General features: G+C 46.6%; 1 protein-coding gene across 1 annotated transcript in view; it reads right to left on the minus strand.

The window, feature by feature from the left end:
• Window positions 1-23367, minus strand: part of LOC135525484 (phosphofurin acidic cluster sorting protein 2-like) — a 140410-nt gene that overhangs the window by 14739 nt on the left and 102304 nt on the right. The window contains 9 exon segments of the mRNA XM_064953153.1: window positions 3392-3455; window positions 6514-6665; window positions 7920-7979; window positions 11097-11177; window positions 11805-11863; window positions 15673-15835; window positions 20952-21077; window positions 21336-21425; window positions 22533-22620. Of these exon segments, the coding sequence (XP_064809225.1) occupies window positions 3392-3455; window positions 6514-6665; window positions 7920-7979; window positions 11097-11177; window positions 11805-11863; window positions 15673-15835; window positions 20952-21077; window positions 21336-21425; window positions 22533-22620 (883 nt within the window).

Raw genomic sequence — 23367 nt, forward strand, 5'->3', positions numbered from 1 at the left:
GCTGGACTGGGTGGTTCTGTCTGTTACTGACCGGGCTGGGCGGTTCTCTGTTACTGACCGGGCTGGGTGGTTCTGTCTGTTACTGACCGGACTGGGTGGTTCTCTGTTACTGACCGGGCTGGGTGGTTCTGTGTTACGAACCGGGCTGGGTGGTTCTCTGTTACTGACCGGGCTGGGTGGTTCTCTGTTACTGACCGGGCTGGGTGGTTCTCTGTTACTGACCGGGCTGGGTGGTTCTGTCTGTTACTGACCGGGCTGGGCGGTTCTCTGTTACTGACCGGGCTGGGCGGTTCTCTGTTACTGACCGGGCTGGGTGGTTCTCTGTTACTGGCTGGACTGGGTGGTTCTGTGTTACGGACTGGGCTGGGTGGTTCTGTGTTACGAACCGGGCTGGGTGGTTCTGTGTTACGAACCGGGCTGGGTGGTTCTGTGTTACGAACCGGGCTGGGTGGTACTGTGTTACTGACTGGAATGGGTGGTTCTCTGTTACTGACCGGGCTGGGTAGTTCTCTGTTACTGACCGGGCTGGGTGGTTCTCTGTTACTGACCGGGCTGGGTGGTTCTCTGTTACTGACCGGGCTGGGTGGTTCTGTCTGTTACTAACCGGGCTGGGTGGTTCTGTCTGTTACTGACCGGGCTGGGTGGTTCTGTGTTACTGACCGGGCTGGGTGGTTCTGTCTGTTACTGACCGGGCTGGGTGGTTCTCTGTTACTGACCGGGCTGGGTGGTTCTGTCTGTTACTGACCGGGCTGGGTGGTTCTCTGTTACTGACCGGGCTGGGTGGTTCTCTGTTACTGACCGGGCTGGGTGGTTCTGTCTGTTACTGACCGGGCTGGGTGGTTCTCTGTTACTGACCGGGCTGGGTGGTTCTCTGTTACTGACCGGGCTGGGTGGTTCTGTCTGTTACTGACCGGGCTGGGTGGTTCTCTGTTACTAACTGGGCTGGGTGGTTCTCTGTTACTGACCGGGCTGGGTGGTTCTCTGTTACTGACCGGGCTGGGTGGTTCTGTCTGTTACTGACCGGGCTGGGTGGTTCTCTGTTACTAACTGGGCTGGGTGGTTCTGTCTGTTACTGACCGGACTGGGTGGTTCTCTGTTACTGGCTGGACTGGGTGGTTCTGTCTGTTACTGACCGGGCTGGGCGGTTCTCTGTTACTGACCGGGCTGGGTGGTTCTGTCTGTTACTGACCGGACTGGGTGGTTCTCTGTTACTGACCGGGCTGGGTGGTTCTGTGTTACGAACCGGGCTGGGTGGTTCTCTGTTACTGACCGGGCTGGGTGGTTCTCTGTTACTGACCGGGCTGGGTGGTTCTCTGTTACTGACCGGGCTGGGTGGTTCTGTCTGTTACTGACCGGGCTGGGCGGTTCTCTGTTACTGACCGGGCTGGGCGGTTCTCTGTTACTGACCGGGCTGGGTGGTTCTCTGTTACTGACCGGGCTGGGTGGTTCTCTGTTACTGGCTGGACTGGGTGGTTCTGTGTTACGGACTGGGCTGGGTGGTTCTGTGTTACGAACCGGGCTGGGTGGTTCTGTGTTACGAACCGGGCTGGGTGGTTCTGTGTTACGAACCGGGCTGGGTGGTACTGTGTTACTGACTGGAATGGGTGGTTCTCTGTTACTGACCGGGCTGGGTAGTTCTCTGTTACTGACCGGGCTGGGTGGTTCTCTGTTACTGACCGGGCTGGGTGGTTCTGTCTGTTACTGACCGGGCTGGGTGGTTCTGTCTGTTACTGACCGGGCTGGGTGGTTCTGTCTGTTACTAACCGGGCTGGGTGGTTCTCTGTGTTACTGACCGGGCTGGGTGGTTCTGTCTGTTACTGACCGGGCTGGGTGGTTCTCTGTTACTGACCGGGCTGGGTGGTTCTCTGTTACTGACCGGGCTGGGTGGTTCTCTGTTACTGACCGGGCTGGGTGGTTCTGTCTGTTACTGACCGGGCTGGGTGGTTCTCTGTTACTAACTGGGCTGGGTGGTTCTCTGTTACTGACCGGGCTGGGTGGTTCTCTGTTACTGACCGGGCTGGGTGGTTCTGTCTGTTACTGACCGGACTGGGTGGTTCTGTGTTACTGACCGGGCTGGGTAGTTCTCTGTTACTGACCGGGCTGGGTGGTTCTGTCTGTTACTGACCGGGCTGGGTGGTTCTGTGTTACTGACCAGGCTGGGTGGTTCTCTGTTACTGACCGGGCTGGGTGGTTCTGTCTGTTACTGACCGGGCTGGGTGGTTCTCTGTTACTGACCGGGCTGGGTGGTTCTGTCTGCTACTGACCGGACTGGGTGGTTCTGTGTTACTGACCGGGCTGGGTAGTTCTCTGTTACTGACCGGGCTGGGTGGTTCTGTCTGTTACTGACCGGGCTGGGCGGTTCTGTCTGTTACTGACCGGGCTGGGTGGTTCTGTGTTACTGACCGGGCTGGGCGGTTCTGTCTGTTACGGCCCAGGCTGGGTGGTTCTCTGTTACTGACCGGGCTGGGTGGTTCTCTGTTACTGACCGGGCTGGGTGGTTCTGTCTGTTACTGACCGGGCTGGGTGGTTCTCTGTTACTGACCGGGCTGGGTGGTTCTCTGTTACTGACCGGGCTGGGTGGTTCTGTCTGTTACTGACCGGGCTGGGTGGTTCTCTGTTACTGACCGGGTTGGGTGGTTCTCTGTTACTGACCGGGCTGGGTGGTTCTCTGTTACTGACCGGGCTGGGTGGTTCTGTCTGTTACTGACCAGGCTGGGTGGTTCTGTGTTACTGACCGGGCTGGGTGGTTCTCTGTTACTGACCGGGCTGGGTGGTACTCTGTTACTGACCGGGCTGGGTGGTTCTCTGTTACTGACCGGGCTGGGTGGTTCTGTCTGTTACTGACCAGGCTGGGTGGTTCTCTGTTACTGACCGGGCTGGGTGGTTCTGTCTGTTACTGACCGGGCTGGGTGGTTCTGTGTTACGAACCGGGTTGGGTGGTTCTGTCTGTTACTGACCGGGCTGGGTGGTTCTGTCTGTTACTGACCGGGCTGGGTGGTTCTGTGTTACTGACCGGGCTGGGTGGTTCTCTGTTACTGACCGGGCTGGGTGGTTCTGTCTGTTACTGACCGGGCTGGGTGGTTCTCTGTTACTGACCGGGCTGGGTGGTTCTGTGTTACGAACCGGGTTGGGTGGTTCTGTCTGTTACTGACTGGACTGGGTGGTTCTCTGTTACTGACCGGGCTGGGTGGTTCTGTGTTACGGACCGGGCTGGGTGGTTCTGTGTTACTAACCGGGCTGGGTGGTTCTGTGTTACGGACTGGGCTGGGTGGTTCTGTGTTACGAACCGGGCTGGGTGGTTCTGTGTTACGGACCGGGCTGGGTGGTTCTGTGTTACTAACCGGGCTGGGTGGTTCTGTTACTAACCGGGCTGGGTGGTTCTGTTACTAACCGGGCTGGTGTGGATGCCGATCTCTGTCTGAGAACTGGAGAGAGAAATGCCCTCGAAATATGGCCTGCAACAACAAAAATAACGTTTTTAATGATAATAATAACAACAATAATAATAACACAAGTGAAAACATCATGAATGTATAAAACACATGTGTTTGCTGTAAAAGTAACAGTTGGAGCTGATTTAAAAAAAGCACCATACAAATCTGAGTGACAGCAACTGAAAGCACGTACACAGGCATATACACAAGGCTAATCTGAAAACAAGACTCCCTAAATTTTATCAGCATATCGATTGCGCAACCAGGGGTGGAAAAACCTTGGATCACTGTTACTCTAACTTCCGCGACGCATATAAGGCCCTGCCCCGCCCCCATTCGGAAAAGCTGACCACGACTCCATTTTGCTGATACCTGCCTACAGACAAAAACTAAAAAAAGAAGCTCCCACGCTGAGGTCTGTCCAACGCTGGTCCGACCAAGCTGATTCCACACTCCAAGACTGCTTCCATCACGTGGACTGGGACATGTTTCGTATTGCGTCAGATAACAACATTGACGAATACGCTGATTCGGTGTGCGAGTTCATTAGAACGTACGTTGAAGATGTCGTTCCCATAGCAACGATTAAAACATTCCCTAACCAGAAACCTTGGATTGATGGCAGCATTCGCGTGAAACTGAAAGCGCGAACCACTGCTTTCAATCAGGGCAGTTACCTGTGGCGCTGATGTTTAGGCCAAGGTATGTATAGTTTTTTGTGTGCTCTAGGGCAACAGTGTCTAGATGGAATTTGTATTTGTGGTCCTGGTGACTGGACCTTTTTTGGAACACCATTATTTTGGTCTTACTGAGATTTACTGTCAGGGCCCAGGTCTGACAGAATCTGTGCATAAGATCTAGGTGCTGCTGTAGGCCCTCCTTGGTTGGTGACAGAAGTACCAGATCATCAGCAAACAGCAGACATTTGACTTCGGATTCTAGTAGGGTGAGGCCGGGTGCTGCAGACTTTTCTAGTGCCCGTGCCAGTTCGTTGATATATATGTTGAAGAGGGTGGGGCTTAAGCTGCATCCCTGTCTAACCCCACAACCCTGTGTGAAGACATTTGTGTGTTTTTTGCCAATTTTAACTGCACACTTGTTGTTTGTGTACATGGATTTTATGATGTCGTATGTTTTACCCCAACACCACTTTCCATCAGTTTGTATAGCAGACCCTCATGCCAAATTGAGTCGAAGGCTTTTTTGAAATCAACAAAGCATGAGAAGACTTTGCCTTTGTTTTGGTTTGTTTGGTTGTCAGTTAGGGTGTGCAGGGTGAATACATGGTCTGTTGTACGGTAATTTGGTAAAAAGCCAATTTGACATTTGCTCAGTACATTGTTTTCATTGAGGAAGTGTACGTGTCTGCTGTTAATGATAATGCAGAGGATTTTCCCAAGGTTACTGTTGACGATATTCCACGGTAGTTATTGGGGTCAAATTTGTCTCCATTTTTGTGGATTGGGGTGATCAGTCCTTGGTTCCAAATATTGGGGAAGATGCCAGAGCTAAGGATGATGTTAAAGAGTTTTAGTATAGCCAATTGGAATTTGTTGTCTGTATATTTGATCATTTCATTGAGGATACCATCAACACCACAGGCCTTTTTGGGTTGGAGGGTTTTTATTTTGTCCTGTAACTCATTCAATGTAATTGGAGAATCCAGTGGGTTCTGGTAGTCTTTAATAGTTGATTCTAAGATCTGTATTTGATCATGTATATGTTTTTGCTCTTTATTCTTTGTTATAGATCCAAAAAGATTGGAGAAGTGGTTTACCCATACATCTCCATTTTGGATAGATAATTCTTTGTGTTGTTGTTTGTTTAGTGTTTTCCAAATTTTCCCAGAAGTGGTTAGAGTCTATGGATTCTTCAATTACATTGAGCTGATTTCTGACATGCTGTTCCTTCTTTTTCCGTAGTGTATTTCTGTATTGTTTTAGTGATTCACCATAGTGAAGGCGTAGACTCAGGTTTTCCGGGTCTCTATGTTTTTTGGTTGGACAGGTTTCTCAATTTCTTTCTTAGATTTTTGCATTCTTCATCAAACCATTTGTCATTGTTGTTAATTCATCCTAAAGGTGTTTGATGGGGTTGGGGTCAGGGCTCTGTGCAGGCCAGTCAAGTTCTTCCACACCGATTTCGACAAACCCATTTATTTCTGGACCTCTTGCTTTGTGCACGGGGCCTTGCCATGCTGAAACAGGAAAGGGCCCTCTGTTGCAAAAAGTTGGAAGCAGAATCATCTAGAATGTCATTGTATGCTGTAGCATTAACATTTCCCTTCACTGGAACTAAGGGGCCTGAACCATGAAAAACAGCCCCAGACCATTATTCCTCCTCCACCAAACTTTACAGTTGGCACTATGCAGTTGGGCAGGTAAGGTTCTCCTGGAATCCACCAAACCCAGATTTGTCCATCAGACTGCCAGATGGTGAAGCGTGATTCATCAACCCAGAGAGAGAATTTCCACTGCTCCAGAGTCCAATGGCGGCGAGCTTTACACCACTCCAGCTGACGCTTGGCATTGCACATGGTGATCTTAGGCTTGTGTGCAGCTGCTCTGCCATGGAAATCCATTACATTAAGCTCCTGATGAACAGTTCTTGTGCTGAAGTTGCTTCCAGAGGCAGTTTGGAACTCGGTAGTGAGTGTTGCAACAGAGGACAGATTTTTACACGCTTCAGGATTTCGGCGGTCCCGTTCTGTGAGCTTGTGTGGCCTACCACTTCCCGGCTGAGCCGTTGTTGCTCCTAGACGTTTCCATTTCACAATAAAGGCACTTACAGTTGACTGGGGCAGTTCTAGCAGGGCGGACATTTGATGAACTGACTTGTTGGAAAGGTGGCATCCTATGATGATGCCACGTTGAAAGTCACTAAGCTCTTCATTAAGGCCATTCTACTGCCAATGTCTGTCTAATGAGATTGCATGGCTGTGTTTGTCGATGGAGATTGCATGGCGGTGTGTTCGATTTTATACACCTCTCAGCAATGGATGTGGCTGAAATAGCCGAATTCACTAATTTTAATGGGTGTCCGCATACTTTTGTATATACTGAAAACTAGTCCGACTCACTTCAGCTTGGGTTTCGGGGTGCTGAGGACACTGTCGTCATCGTCTAGTTCCGGTCCACTGTCACTGGGGTTCTCTAGGTCCAGACTCTCCAGGTCCAGATCCTCCTCTACCTCTGGAGGGGGTTCTGCCGGGTCCTGCTCAGAGTCCAACACCTGGAACATTCAGAGAGACGCAGAGACACACACACACACACACACGCACAGAGAGAGACAGGTGGGAGGGAGAGAGACAGGTGGGAGGGAGAGAGACAGGTGGGAGGGAGAGAGACAGGTGGGAGGGAGAGAGAGGGAGAGAGACAGGTGGGAGGGAGAGAGACAGGTGGGAGGGAGAGAGACAGGTGGGAGGGAGAGAGACAGGTGGGAGGGAGAGAGACAGGTGGGAGGGAGAGAGACAGGTGGGAGGGAGAGAGGAGGACAGGTGGGGAGGGAGAGGGACAGGTGGGAGGGAGAGGGACAGGTGGGAGGGAGAGGAGACAGGTGGGAGGAAGAGAGACAGGTGGGAGGGAGAGGGAGACAGAGAGACAGGTGGGAGGGAGAGAGAGAGAGAGACAGGTGGGAGGGAGAGAGAGAGAGACAGGTGGGAGGGAGAGAGAGAGAGAGACAGGTGGGAGGGAGAGAGAGAGAGACAGGTGGGAGGGAGAGAGAGAGAGAGAGACAGGTGGGAGGGAGAGAGAGACAGGTGGGAGGGAGAGAGAGAGAGAGACAGGTGGGAGGGAGAGACAGGTGGGAGGGAGAGAGAGAGGGGAGAGAGAAAGACAGGTGGGAGGGAGAGAGGAAGAGGAGAGAGAGACAGGTGGGAGGGAGAGAGAGAGAGAGAGAGACAGGTGGGAGGGAGAGAGAGAGAGAGAGACAGGTGGGGAGGGAGAGAGAGAGAGAGAGACAGGTGGGAGGGAGAGAGAGAGAGAGAGACAGGTGGGAGGGAGAGAGAGAGACAGGTGGGAGGGAGAGAGAGAGAGACAGGTGGGAGGGAGAGAGAGAGAGACAGGTGGGAGGGAGAGAGAGAGACAGGTGGGAGGGAGAGAGAGAGAGACAGGTGGGAGGGAGAGAGAGAGAGACAGGTGGGAGGGAGAGAGAGAGAGACAGGTGGGAGGGGGAGAGAGAGACAGGTGGGAGGGGGAGAGAGAGAGACAGGTGGGAGGGAGAGAGAGAGAGACAGGTGGGAGGAGGTAGAGTCAGAGAGAGACAGGTGGGAGGGGGAGAGAGAGAGAGACAGGTGGGAGGGGAGAGAGACAGGTGGGGAGGTAGAGAAGTACAGGGGGTGGAGATTGAGAGGTAGAGAGTCAGAGGGAGAGAGAGAGGGTGAGGGGCATACAAGAGAACAGATTTTTAACAGTTGCATGAAACCACTGAGAAAAGGAAATTTTAAAAAGGCCCTGAGATAATATGGACAGATTTAACGTTAGTTACCTCGTCTGAGACTCTAAATCTCTTCAGCAGAGCCACAACTCTCTGTTTAAAGTTCTGCTGCTAAAACGCAACAGGACACAGAAACAACTACAAGTCAGCCCCATCACAACAACTAACAACAACAACAACCTGTCAGTTACCAGGGGTGTATTCACTAGGAACCACAGTACTGAACCTCATGAACCACACTACTGATCCACACCGAAGCAAACGGAAACTGGAACGCCGTTTGGGTCTTTGCGTGTCAAAAACACGATAACACGATTTGACGTGTCAAAAAAGCTTGTTTGACCAATCAGGACCTGAATATGACTGCACGTCACATAATAATTTAACGCGTTCATTTATTATTTTTTAATGACCTGACTAGATCATAAATGAACAATTGTCCAGACAGAGGCTTGAGTTTGCGAATTGACGGTTTATTAAACCAACTTTAGATTTTGGGCCGTATGAATATCAATCGCTTATGTCCACAACACCAGGATTCATCGGATATTGGCGTATTGAATGTTGCACCGGGTTCTACAACACAACCACCTCCTAGCCTAACACATACAGCTGTCTGGTCATAAAACAATCGCATGTCACAACGCAATAAGCTGACCTACAGTGATACAAACTATGTTCTTCTCCAAACACATAGCAAAACGACATAATCTGTTTCAGCTAGCTAACTATTTAGCTAGGTGTCATCATCTAAAATAACCCTAATTTATAAAACAGTTCTTACTTGATTAATGGTGGTGGGACCCATCTGTGTGAATCTAGCCACAATAAGGATTAGTCACAATAGTGGACTTTGCGGTTAGCCTTCAAAATAAAAGTACGTCGTTGACAGTGATGCAAATGAACACAAACAGTGGAATAATGCCATAATTGAATAGATTGAATAAATTGTGCTAAACGAGGTTGAAATGTCGTTATATAAAAATCAACAAAAGACACTAATTTGTTAATTTGACAAAAATCTGTTGAAATCACACTGGATCTATTATACTTTAGAATTGCATTGGGGGGCATGCGTCCTTATTTCACTGTACAGCCTTACCTATGGATTGTGGTTCAATGACGTGGGGTATCAGTCTACTCAGTGACACCCAGAGAACATTAGCGTCGTAGCTCTTATTACGGGACTCTGGAACAACTGGGTGTGAATTGAGCCACATTTTATTGTCAACCTACGTGTGTATTGAACACTATTCCCTAGGAAAAACAATACTGTGTGGATGTTTTGGAGTCTGATAACTCTGAGGACGACGTTGGCGAAAAAATATCTTGGGTGTTGAGTAGACTGATACCCCATTTCATTGATCCCCAATCCTTAGGTAAAGCTGTACAGTTTAATATGAATGTCAATACACACAATAGGCTGACTGGGGAGGTGATTTCACACAGTCACAGTCCCTGCGATAAGAGCTACAACGCTAATATTTGCGTAAACTCTTCACCAGCTGTGTTCTGTGGTTGTCACCGAGTAGACGGATTTCATTGCTTCACATTTCAACCTTGTTTCACGTTATCTAGTCTAAATATGGCATGATTCCACCAATTGTAACCTTCTGCATCACTTTCAAAGAGGTACTTTTATTTTGAAGGTAAAACACAAATTCCACTATTGTGCCTGATCCTTATTGTGGCTAGCTTTACAACACATAATCTGATCCGGTCGCGACTCACTAGCCAGATGAAGCTAGCTGGTTGCTTATAACGTTAGCTTTGAGTAACAGGGTTAATAAATAAGGATTGAACTCTTTTTTTTAAATTTCTCCTAAAATGGCTTACCTGAATCTAACTGCCTGTAGCTCAGGACCTGAAGCAAGGATATGCATATTATTGATACCATTTGAAAGGAAACACTTTGAAGTTTGTGGAAATGTGAAATTAATGTAGGAGAGTATAACACAATAGATCTGGTAAGAGATAATACAAAGAAAGAAAACATACATTTTTGGGGGTTTCATCATCTTTGAGTAAGACCAATATATGACTTAGGAATCTAGGTGCAATTTAGATTTTGGCCACTAGATGACAGCAGTGTATGTGCAAAGTGTTACACTGATCCAATGAACCATTGCATTTCTGTTCAAAATGTTGTATCAAGACTGCCCAAATGTGACTTAATTGGTTTATTAATACATTTTCATGTTCAAAACGGTGCCCTCTCCTCAAATAATAGCATGGTATTCTTTCACTGTTATAGTTACTGTAAATTGGACAGTGCAGTTAGATGAACAATAATTTAAGCTTTCTGCCAATATCAGAGATGTCTTTGTCCTGGGAAATGTTCTTGTTACTTACAACCTCATGCTAATCGCATTAGCCTACGTTAGCTCAACCATCCCGTATAGCTTTTAAGTAGCTGGCTAGCTATTTATTTTCATGAACTGAAGATCAATTTCAATAGGCGAACAACAAGTGGTTACCTAGCTAATACTTACAAGGATTCCTTAATCACTGTTAAGAATAATGAAAAATGACTGCAGTTTCTACCGGTCATTGTTTTCAGGCTGGTTGTATTGGTGCTAGCTAGGAAAAAGCTAAAGCTAGCTAGGAACAAAGCTAAAGCTAAGGAACAAAGCTAAAGCTAGCTAGGAACCTCTAAAGTTAGCGGTTGAACAAATTATTCTTTATTCCCAAGCTAAAGCTAGCTATTGTAAACAACAAATGATTCTTTATTCCCAACGTATTGTAAACACATTGTTCGTGTTGTTTGCTTGTTTACAGATTTTTTCTTTACAACTTAGGCAGTGCTACTGATTACAACACATAAATCTATAATAAAATAGTGTTAATTGACATGTATCCTTTTATGACACGCAAAGACCCAAACGGCGTTCCTAATTAAAAACAGGGACGGGACCCTACCTGAATTTGTCCAATAGATATACAATACAATACAAAAAAAACACAATGCTAAATGTTTTGTTACAGTGTACACTAATGAATACACCCCAGTAGACGGAGCCCTCGAGCTCGACAACCAACGTGAAGGAAAAGGAACAAGTGCTATCAATTCACCAGCATCTTAAGACAGAAAAGCAACAACAACAACAACACTGCTGAGACATTGTGAATTGTACTTTCACAGTAAAAACCCATATCAACTTTAGCTTGCGCTGGGCATAGCATGATGACCACACACACACAAGGGTCTCCTTCCTACCCGTCTCTTACCCTGGTGATTGAAGCAGTTCTTACGATGGACCTTCTCTGCTTCTTAGGCTTCCTCACCTCATACTCATCATCCTCCAGGTCCTGAAGAAACACTCACAGACAGAGACACAGGCAGGTTATCAACCAAATACAGTAGAAACACTCACAGACAGACAAACACAGGCAGGTTATCAACCAAATACAGTATAAATACACAGAGGAGTCTTTGGGACAGGTATGGGGGGAACAGAGGAGTCCTTTCTAAATGTCTCCATAGAGGACTGAGTAGAGGACAGAGGAGGGGACAGAGGAGTCCTTTCTAAATGTCTCCATAGAGGACTGAGTAGAGGACAGAGTAGGGGACAGAGGAGTCCTTGGGACAGAGTAGGGGACAGAGGAGTCCTTTCTAAATGTCTCCATAGAGGAGGACAGGGGAGAGGAGCCCTTTCTAAATGTCTCCATAGAGGACTGAGAGGACAGAGTATGGGGACAGAGGAGTCCTTGGGACAGTGTAGGGGACAGAGGAGTCCTTTCTAAATGTCTTCATAGAGGACAGTAGAGGACACTGTAGGGGACAGAGGAGTCCTTGGGACAGAGTAGGGGACAGAGGAGTCCTGAATGTCTCCATAGAGGACTGAGTAGACAGACAGTCCTTTCTAAATGTCTCCATAGAGGACAGAGTATGGGGACAGAGGAGTCCTTTCTAAATGTCTCCATAGAGGACAGTACTGACCTGACCCTGTCGTCGCTGGCTTCCTGCTCTGAAGAGAAACTCTCACAGTAGTTATCTGGAGCACAACACACACACACACACACACACACACACACACACACACACACACACACACACACACACACACACACACACACACACACACACACACACCACCATTAACCTACTGCTGGCACTCCACATTATTGATCATGTTTTCAGATGTCACAAGCAGTACTATGGTACATGATGTTCAGTAGTTATCTGAGGTTCAGTACTATGGTACATGATGTTCAGTAGTGTGGTACATGATGTTCAGTAGTGTGCACATGATGTTCACACACATGATGTTCAGTAGTGTGGTACATGATGTTCAGTAGTGTGGTACATGATGTTCAGTAGTGTGGTACATGATGTTCAGTACCATGGTACATGATGTGTACAGGGTGGTACATGAGGTCCATTACTATGGTACATGATGTTCATTACTATGGTAATGATGTTCAGTACTATGGTACATGATGTTCTGAACTGAATAATAGGTTCAGTACATCACATGAGGTTCAGTAGTGTGGTACATGAGGTTCAGATGTCACATGAGGTTCAGTGTGGTACATGAGGTTCAGTAGTGTGGTACATGATGTTCAGTAGTGTGGTTCATGAGGTTCAGTAGTGTGGTTCATGAGGTTCAGTAGTGTGGTTCATGAGGTTCAGTAGTGTGGTTCATGGGGTTCAGTAGTGGTGATGTAGTAGTGTGGCATGAGGTTCAGTCAGTAGTGTGGTTCATGAGGTTCAGTAGTGTGGTACATGAGGTTCAGTAGTGTGGTACAGTACCAGTCAAAAGTTTTAGAACACCTACTCATTCAAGGGTTTTTCTTTATTTTTTACTATTGTCTACATTGTAGAATGATAGTGAAGACATCACAACTATGAAATAACACATATGGAATCATGTAGTAACCAAAAAAGTGTTAAACATCAAAATATATATTATATTTGAGATTCTTCAAAATAGCCACACTTTGCCTTGACAGCTTTGCACACTCTTGGCATTCTCTCAACCAGCTTCATGAGGAAGTCACCTGGAATGGTGACACCACAACGGGTGTGCCTAGTTCAGATAATTTTCTGCATTTCTTTCCGTCTTAATGTGTTTCAGTCAATCAGTTGTGTTGTGACAAGGTAGGGGTGGTATACAGAAGATAGCCCTATTTGGTAAAAGACCAAGTCCATATTATGCCGAGAACAGCTAAAAATAAGCAAAGAGAAACGACATTCTATCATTACTTTAAGACATGAAGGTCAGTCAATCTGGAAAATTTCAAGAACTGTGAACATTTCGTTCTGGAGACCTACTGCCTTTACAGCCATGTCTCAAAGCTAACTTGGGCTGAGCAGTACGGAGTTAACCTGTACCTGAGTTAACCCATACTAAAGCAGAGCCTTGCTGTGTCACAGCGTACCTGAGTTAACCTGTTGAAACTCTAGGGGCAGGATGAAAAACTTGCTTTTAAACAAGATATTTTGTCACAAAAAGATGCTCGACTATGCATATAATTGCTACGTTAAAGAAAACACTCTGACGTGTCCAGAAATACAAAGATATTTTCTTGCTGAATGTGAGCTTCAGGCAAAACCAAGATAACCCATCCAGGAAATGAACAGGAGAGGCTCTGTTTTCCCTTGTCTCCTTATATGGCTGTGAATGCTGAGTTGAGAATGCCCATTCTAAAGGTGTCTGCAGCATTGTGACTGTTTGTAGGCAGATCATTGGAAGATTGACCATAAGAGACCACATTTACCAAATGTCCGAGCCTTGCTGTTGGTGCGCAAAAGTCACCTGCCACTATTTTTCCAAGGGATACAGAGAGTAAAGCAGAGCCTTCCACGCTGCATGTCAATGAAGAGATATGTGAAAAAACACCATGAGGACTGATTCCAAACAACCTTTGCCATGTTTCACCGCGATATTATGTAGTTAATCTGGAAAAAGTTTTACGTTGTAGGTGACTGAATTTTCTGTTCGTCAGCCAGACGCAATGTGGAAAACTGAGTTAACCCATACTACAGACGGAAACAGAGCCATTTGGTATGTAACTGAGAGTCTCCTCATTGAAAACATCAGAAGCTCTTCAAAGGTAAATGATTTTATTTATTTGGTTATCTGGTTTTTGTGAAAATGTTGCCCATGTTATTCAAAATGCATTGCTAGCTTTGCTGTCTCACACAAATTAGTCAATTTCCTATGGTTCAAAAGCATATTTTGAAAATCTGAGATGACAGTGTTGTTAAGAAAAGGCTAAGCGTACCTGATTTTCATTTTATTTGCATTTTCTAAAGCAGAGCCTTGCTGAGCTTCAGGCTCTAACTGTATACAGGTTTTCTTCATAGCCAAACGTGAACAAAACGAGCCTTTGTCCTACACAAATAATAGTTTTTTGAAAAACTGCACATTTGCTATGTAACTGAGAGTCTTGCATTGAAAACATCCGAAGCTCTTCAAAGTTAAATGATTTTATTTATTTGGTTATCTGGTTTTGCTGTGTTGCACAGCGTACCTCAAAATGCTAAGCTAGCTTAGCATACTACACAAATTAGTGAATTGCTATGGTTCAAAAGCATATTTTGAAAATCTGAGATGACAGTGTTGTTAAGAAAAGGCTAGAGCCTTGAGAGTAGGCGCTTATTTCATTTTATTTGCGATTTTCAGAAATCGTTAACCCATACTAAAGCAATGAGCCTTGGCTGTGTCACGATCCCGGATCCGGGATGGGGAGTTTCAAGAAGTTAACCCATACTAAAGCAGAGCCTTGCTGTGTCACAGCGTACCTGAGTTAACCCATACTAAAGCAGAGCCTTGCTGTGTCACCGCGTACCTGAGTTAACCCATACTAAAGCAGAGCCTTGCTGTGTGACAGCGTACCTGAGTTAACCCATACTAAAGCAGAGCCTTGCTGTGTCACCGCGTACCTGAGTTAACCCATACTAAAGCAGAGCCTTGCTGTGTCACCGCGTACCTGAGTTAACCCATACTAAAGCAGAGCCTTGCTGTGTCACCGCGTACCTGAGTTAACCCATACTAAAGCAGAGCCTTGCTGTGTCACAGCGTACCTGAGTTAACCCATACTAAAGCAGAGCCTTGCTGTGTCACCGCGTACCTGAGTTAACCCATACTAAAGCAGAGCCTTGCTGTGTCACAGCGTACCTGAGTTAACCCATACTAAAGCAGAGCCTTGCTGTGTCACCGCGTACCTGAGTTAACCCATACTAAAGCAGAGCCTTGCTGTGTCACCGCGTACCTGAGTTAACTCATACTAAAGCAGAGCCTTGCTGTGTCACCGCGTACCTGAGTTAACCCATACTAAAGCAGAGCCTTGCTGTGTCACCGCATACCTGAGTTAACCCATACTAAAGCAGAGCCTTGCTGTGTCACCGCGTACCTGAGTTAACCCATACTAAAGCAGAGCCTTGCTGTGTCACAGCGTACCTGAGTTAACCCATACTAAAGCAGAGCCTTGCTGTGTGACAGCGTACCTGAGTTAACCCATACTAAAGCAGAGCCTTGCTGTGTCACCGCGTACCTGAGTTAACCCATACTAAAGCAGAGCCTTGCTGTGTCACCACGTACCTGAGTTCTACTCATACCCGAGTAGAAACCTACCTGAATATTTGACCCCCCTGCAGAGCAGCCTCTTCGTGGTCTATGAGCTCACCGACTTCAACTTAGCCTCCGTTCTCCTCTACATGCCTGGCTGGCTGAAGGACAGCTGATCACGATGGGTTCATGCCGTTAACCCAGACTGGTGTCCTAACAACTTAGGAGTCTGAAAGCCATGCCTCAGAGCTAACCTACGTCGAACCGAGCCACCCTGTGCTGAAACATACCTGAGCATTTGATCTTGGTTCCCTCCTGCAGAGCGGCCTCCTCGTAGTCTATCGGCTGACTGGACAGTGAGAAGATCCAGATCTCAGCTACTTTACCCAGCATCTCCTTCTGGTTACTGCACAGAGACAGAACCTGGCCCCCCTCCGTGGGGTGCTGCATCACCTGGTGGGGGCAGAGAGACGGAGGAGGGAGACAGATGACAGAAGGAGAGAGAGACAGGGAGGGGGATGAGGGAAGGAGAAGGAGATGGAGGGAAGGAAGGAAGAGGAGAGGAGAGAGAGAGAGAGGGTAGTGGGGGTGGGAAGGAGAAGGGGTGAGAGAGGGAGATGGGGGTAGGGAGGGAGAAGGAGAGAGGGAGGTGGGGGAGGGAAAGAGAAGGAGAGAGGGAGGGAGGTGGGGGGAGGGAAGGAAGGAGAGAGAGGGAGGTGTGGGGGAGGGAAGGAGAGAGGGAGGTGGGGGGAGGGAGGGAGAAGGAGAGAGAGGGAGGTGTGGGGGAGAGAAGGAGAGAGGGGAGGTGTGGGGGAGGGAAGGAGAGAGGGGAGGTGGGGGAGGGAAGGAAAGGAGAGAGAGGGAGGTGTGGGGGAGGGAAGGAGAAGGGAGGTGGGGGGAGGTGTGGGGTAGGGAAGGAGAGGGGGAGGTGCGGGGAAAGGAAGGAGGAGGGAGGGGGGGATGGGGGAAGGAAGGAGAGGGGGAGGTGCGGGGAAAGGAAGGAGAAGGAGAGAGGGAGGTGCAGGGGAGGGAAGGAGAGAGGGAGAGCGGGGGAGGTGCGGGGGAGGGAAGGAGAGAGGGAGGTGCGGGGGAGGGAAGGAGGAGAGGGAGGTAGGGGGAGGGAAGGAGAGAGGGAGGTGCGGGGGAGGGAAGGAGAGAGGGAGGTGCGGGGGAGGGAAGGAGAGAGGGAGGGAAGGAGAGAGGGAGGTGCGGGAGAGGGAAGGAGAGAGGGAGGTGGGGGAGGAAAGGAGAAGGACAGAGAGGGAGGTGGGGGGAGGGAAGGAGAGAGGGAGGTGGGGGGAGGGAAGGAGAGAGGGAGGCGGGGGAGGAAAGGAGAGAGAGGGAGGGCTAGATGAATACATTGCTGAGAGAACCACAATTTTAATGAAAGTATCTTTCCAGTTATCAGATCATCTGTCTCTCTCTGATGTTGCAATCCTCAAAGTCCCAAAAGTAACTATTCTATTTCTGTTCCATTCCAACAAACATGTTCCTGAGAATAATATCACTCACTATCTATATCACTCACTATCTATATCACTCACTATCTATATCACTCACTATCTATATCACTCACTATCTATATCACTCACTATCTATCTATATCACTCACTATCTATCTCTCACTCACTATATCACTCACTATCTATATCACTCACTATCTATCTATATCACTCACTATCTATCTATATCACTCACTATCTATCTATATCACTCACTATCTATCTATCTCACTCACTATCTATCTATCTCACTCACTATATCACTCACTATCTATATCACTCACTATCTATCTATATCACTCACTATCTATATCACTCACTATCTATATCACTCACTATCTATCTATATCACTCACTATCTATATCACTCACTATCTATATCACTCACTATCTATCTATCTCACTCACTATATCATCTCACTCACTATCTATATCACTCACTATCTATCTATATCACTCACTATCTATATCACTCACTATCTATATCACTCACTATCTATCTCACTCACTATCTATATCACTCACTATCTATATCACTCACTATCTATATCACTCACTATCTATCTCACTCACTATCTATCTCACTCACTATCTATCTCACTCACTATCTATCTCACTCACTATCTATATCACTCACTATCTATCTATCACTCACTATCTATCTCACTCACTATCTATCTCACTCACTATCTATCTCACTCACTATCTATCTCACTCACTATCTATATCACTCACTATCTATATCACTCACTATCTATCTCACTCACTATCTATCTCACTCACTATCTATCTCACTCACTCTATCTCACTATCTATCTATATCACTCACTATCTATCTCACTCACTATCGATCTATCTCACTATCTATCTATCTCACTCACTATCTATCACTCTCACTCTCTATCTATCTCTCTATCTATCTCTCTATCTATCTATCTATCTCTCTATCTATCTCACTATCTATATCACTCACTATCTATCTCACTATCTATCTATCTCACTCACTCACTCACTCTATCTATCACTATCTATCTCACTCACTATCTATCTATCTCACTATCTATCTATCTCACTATCTATCTATCTCACTATCTATCTATCTCACTATCTATCTATCTCACTCACTATCTATCTATCTCACTATCTATTTCACTCACTCTCTATCTATCTCACTCACTCTCTATCTATCTATCTCACTCACTCTCTATCTATCTATCTCACTCACTATCTATCTCACTCACTATCTCTCACTCTCTATCTATCTCTCTATCTATCTCACTCACTATCTCTCACTCACTATCTATCTCACTCACTATCTATCTATCTTACTATCTATCTATCTCACTCACTATCTATCTCACTCACACTCTATCTATCTCACTCACTCTCTATCTATCTCACTCACTATCTATCTATCTTACTATCTATCTATCTCACTCACTATCTATCTATCTCACTCACTATCTATCTATCTCACTCACTATCTATCTATCTCACTCTCACTATCTATCTCACTCACTCTCTATCTATCTCACTCACTATCTATCTCACTCACCATCTATCTCACTCACTATCTATCTATCTCACTATCTATCTATCTCACTCACTATCTATCTCACTCACTATCGATCTATCTCACTATCTATCTCACTCACTATCTATCTCACTCACTATCTATCTCACTCACTCTCTATCTATCTCACTATCTATCTATCTCACTATCTATCTATCTCACTCTCTATCTATCTCACTCATTCACTCTCGATCTATCTCACTCACTCACTCTCTATCTATCTCACTCACTCACTCTCTATCTATCTCACTCACTCACTATCTATCTCACTCACTCACTATCTATCTCACTCACTCACTATCTATCTCACTCACTATCTATCCATCTCACTCTCTATCTATCTCACTCATTCACTCTCGATCTATCTCACTCACTCACTCACTATCTATCTCACTCACTCACTATCTATCTATCTCACTCACTCACTATCTATCTATCTCACTCACTCACTATCTATCTCACTCACTCACTATCTATCTCACTCACTCACTCACTATCTATCTCACTCACTATCTATCTCACTATCTATCTCACTCACTCACTCACTATCTATCTCACTCACTCACTATCTCACTCACTCACTCACTATCTCACTCACTCTCTATCTATCTCACTCACTCACTCACTCACTCACTCACTCACTCACTCACTCACTCACTCACTCACTATCTATCTATCTATCTATCTATCTCACTCACTCACTCACTCACTATCTATCTCACTCACTATCTATCTCATTCACTCACTATCTATCTCACTCACTCACTCACTCACTCCCTCACTCACTATCTATCTCACTCACTCACTCACTATCTATCTCACTCACTCACTATCTCACTCTCTTACTCACTCACTCACTCTCTATCTATCTCACTCTCTATCTCACTCACTATCTCACTCACTCACTCACTCTCTATCTATCTCACTCTCTCACTCACTCACTCACTATCTATCTCACTCACTCACTCACTCACTATCTATCTCACTCACTCTCTATCTATCTCACTCACTCACTATCTATCTCACTCACTCACTCACTCACTCTCTCACTCACTCACTCACTCACTATCTATCTCACTCACTCACTATCTATCTCACTCTCTCACTCACTCTATCTACTCACTTACTATCTATCTCACTCACTCACTCACTATCTATCTCACTCACTCACTCACTCACTATCTATCTCACTCACTCACTCACTCACTCACTCACTATCTATCTCACTCACTCACTCTCTATCTATCTCACTCACTCACTCACTCACTCACTATCTATCTCACTCACTCACTCACTCACTCACTCACTATCTCACTCACTCTCTAACTCACTATCTCACTCACTCACTATCACTCACTCACTCACTATCTCACTCACTCACTCTCACTCACTCTATCTCACTCACTCACTCAATCACTCACTCACTATCTATCTCACTCACTCACTCACTATCTATCTCACTCACTCACTATCTATCTCACTCACTCACTCACTCACTCACTCACTCACTCACTCACTCTCTATCTATCTCTACCCCTCTCTCTGTCCGTCTATCCATCTCTCTCTATGTACAGACAGGGCCTGGAGAGGGAGTCTTCCTCCTCTCAGCTCTATGTGTGCCTGTTATTAAACAGACAGAGGGTCTCTCAGGCCCCTGGGACCTGGGTTAAACAGTGACCTGTTATTAAACAGACAGCTCAACTGGTCTCTCAGGCCCCTGGGACCTGGGTTAAACAGAGACGGTCTATAACGTAACAGCTCAACTGTAGTCTCTCAGGCCCCTGGGACCTGGGTCAAAACAGAGACGGTCTATAACGTAACAGCTCAACTGTAGTCTCTCAGGCCCCTGGGACCTGGGTCAAAACAGAGACGGTCTATAACGTAACAGGGTTTGGGTTTAAGACAGAGCCACACATTGGCTTTCTGCTGTTCAGACAGACGGTGAAGCTGAGCGTTTGGAGTTATCTACAGAGGGACAGAATGGGGTCGTCAGAGTCCGCGGTCCCCGTTCCTGAGGAGAGGCGGGAGAAAGGTTTCTGAGGATAATGAAGTGTCCCCCATGTTGAAATCGGGGGGTGGGAACTGTGGATATGTCTTTGTCCGTTAGTCCGTTAGTCGTTATCACCGTTAGTGATATCTCAGACAGCGCTGGCACTATTTGAACGAAGCTTGGGTGAACGATGCGTCTTGCCATAGAGATCTGTCATTTCACAAAATGGCACCGAATGGCCCAAGTAGGGCCCTGCATCATCGTTGGGGGGGGGAAGACATGTTAACTGTTGTCTTGTTTATAATTGCACCACAGTACAGAAGCAACATGGACGCCATCTGTGTGTTGAGACCTTCAAAAATAAGGTCCTACAGCCAGGGTCTTGTCTCATTGTGTTCCTACCTCAGCCATATCGATGGTTCCTACCTCAGCCATATCGATGGTTCCTACCTCAGCCATATCGATGGTTCCTACAGCCAGGGTCTTGTCTCATTGTGTTCCTACCTCAGCCATATCGATGGTTCCTACAGCCAGGGTCTTGTATCCCAGGATAGTCCTGTTCTTGTATCTCTTCCTCCTCTGCAGCAGGATCTGGAGCTTGTTACCCTCACTCTTCAGGAAGTGAGGGTACTGAGGATGGATTAAAGACAAGAAAATAGAGGAGAGAGGAATCGGTCACAGTTTATAACAACATCGTTCTTAAGTGGAAAACATGGGACGCAGGAGAGTTAATGATTTCTCAATATGCCATTTTTCAGGCCTTCGTCCCATTGTCTTCCAATCAGGTGGCGTCACTACAATGCGCCCATAGTTCCTCGACCAAGCGGAGACAGAGTTGTTGCTCAATCTGACTTGACATACAATATAATGACCTTGTGTTTTCTTTACCTGCAGTGAGAAGGTGAGAGCCAGGTCAGTCTCCACTGAGCCACTAGGGGGCAGCACTATCTCATGGGACCTCAGGATCCTCTTGGAACCCTAGGGAAAGGAATCACACGTCACCAGACTGTTTGTCAGTCAATACAGCCATTGATACCATTCATGTAATGCAAAAACATTGGCTAAGCTCCAACAGTCAACCAGCAGGTAACAAGCTAATGTACAGGAAGTGAAGTCAACCAGCAGATAACAAGCTAATGTACAGGAAGTGAAGTCAACCAGCAGGTAACAAGCTAATGTACAGGAAGTGAAGTCAACCAGCAGGTAACAAGCTAATGTACAGGAAGTGAAGTCAACCAGCAGATAACAAGCTAATGTACAGGAAGTGAAGTCAACCAGCAGGTAACAGAACAAGCTAATGTACAGGAAGTGAAGTCAACCAGCAGGAAACAAGCTAATGTACAGGAAGTGAAGTCAACCAGCAGGTAACAAGCTAATGGACAGGAAGTGAAGTCAACCAGCAGGTAACAAGCTAATGTACAGGAAGTGAAGTCAACCAGCAGGTAACAAGCTAATGTACAGGAAGTGAAGTCAACCAGCAGGTAACAAGCTAATGTACAGGAAGTGAAGTCAACCAGCAGGTAACAAGCTAATGGACAGGAAGTGAAGTCAACCAGCAGGTAACAAGCTAATGTACAGGAAGTGAAGTCAACCAGCAGGTAACAAGCTAATGGACAGGAAGTGAAGTCAACCAGCAGGTAACAAGCTAATGTACAGGAAGTGAAGTCAACCAGCAGGTAACAAGCTAATGGACAGGAAGTGAATCTTAGGAACGCATCTGTCAGCTTGGATAACATTTGTCTTAGAGGATGTGTGTGACATTTATGCAGTTTACCTGGATTGTGTGTGTGTGTGTGTGTGTGTGTGTGTGTGTGTGTAACTCATGTAGTCTTGATTCTCAGGTGTGTTCCTGCCGTACCTACAGCCAGGTGTGTTCCTGCCGTACCTACAGCCAGGTGTGTTCCTGCCGTACCTACAGCCAGGTGTGTTCCTGCCGTACCTACAGCCAGGTGTGTTCCTGCCGTACCTACAGCCAGGTGTGTTCCTGCCGTACCTACAGCCAGGTGTGTTCCTGCCATACCTACAGCCAGGTGTGTTCCTGCCGTACCTACTACAGCCAGGTGTGGTGTGAAAGGTCATCTTTACCTGGATCTTGACAGCGATGACCACCGATATGAGTTCCTTGTCCAGCTCCCTCAGGACCACCAACCTCTTCAGAGTCAGACTGCACAACCTGCACACAGAAGACAGATCGAGAACAATTAGGCCTAATTTAGACTCATGTACAAAACATTAAGGACACCTGCTCTTTCTATGACAGACTGAATGACCAGATGAATCCAGGTGAAAGATCCCTTATTGATGTCACCTGTTAAATCCACTTCAATCAGTGTATCTGAAGGGGAGGAGACAAGTGGTTAAATCAATATTTTTAAGCCTTGAGACAATTGAGACATGGGTTGTGCTCGTGTGCCATTCAGAGGGTGAATGGGGAAGACAAAATATTTAATTGTCTTTTGAACGGGGTTTAATAGTAGGTACCAGGGCGCACCGGTTTGTGACAAGAACTGCAACGCTGCTGGGTTTTTCACGCTCAACAGTTTCCCGTGTGTATCAAGAATGGTCCACCCACCCAAAGAACATCCAGACAACTTGACACAACTGTGGGAAGCCTTGGAGTCAACATGGTCCAGCATCCCTGTGGAACGCTTTCGACACCTCGTAGAGTCCGTGTCCCGACGAATATGTTCTTAATGTTTGGTGTACCTAGTGTACCTAGTGTTCATGTAAATAAACAAAAACAACCATCTCGAGTAAACAGATAATTCCCTGTATGCCCATAAACTAAGTGTTCATCAACTGTTTACCAACAACAACAACAACACCAAGGACGTGAATCAGACATCATCACAACCCAGCATTGAACCGACGTACTGTACAGCTCTCATCGAAACCTTCAGACGTCACTCTGCTGTGTATC

This window comes from Oncorhynchus masou, chromosome 32, assembly GCF_036934945.1.
Source record: "Oncorhynchus masou masou isolate Uvic2021 chromosome 32, UVic_Omas_1.1, whole genome shotgun sequence".
Taxonomy (NCBI): Eukaryota; Metazoa; Chordata; class Actinopteri; order Salmoniformes; family Salmonidae; genus Oncorhynchus; species Oncorhynchus masou.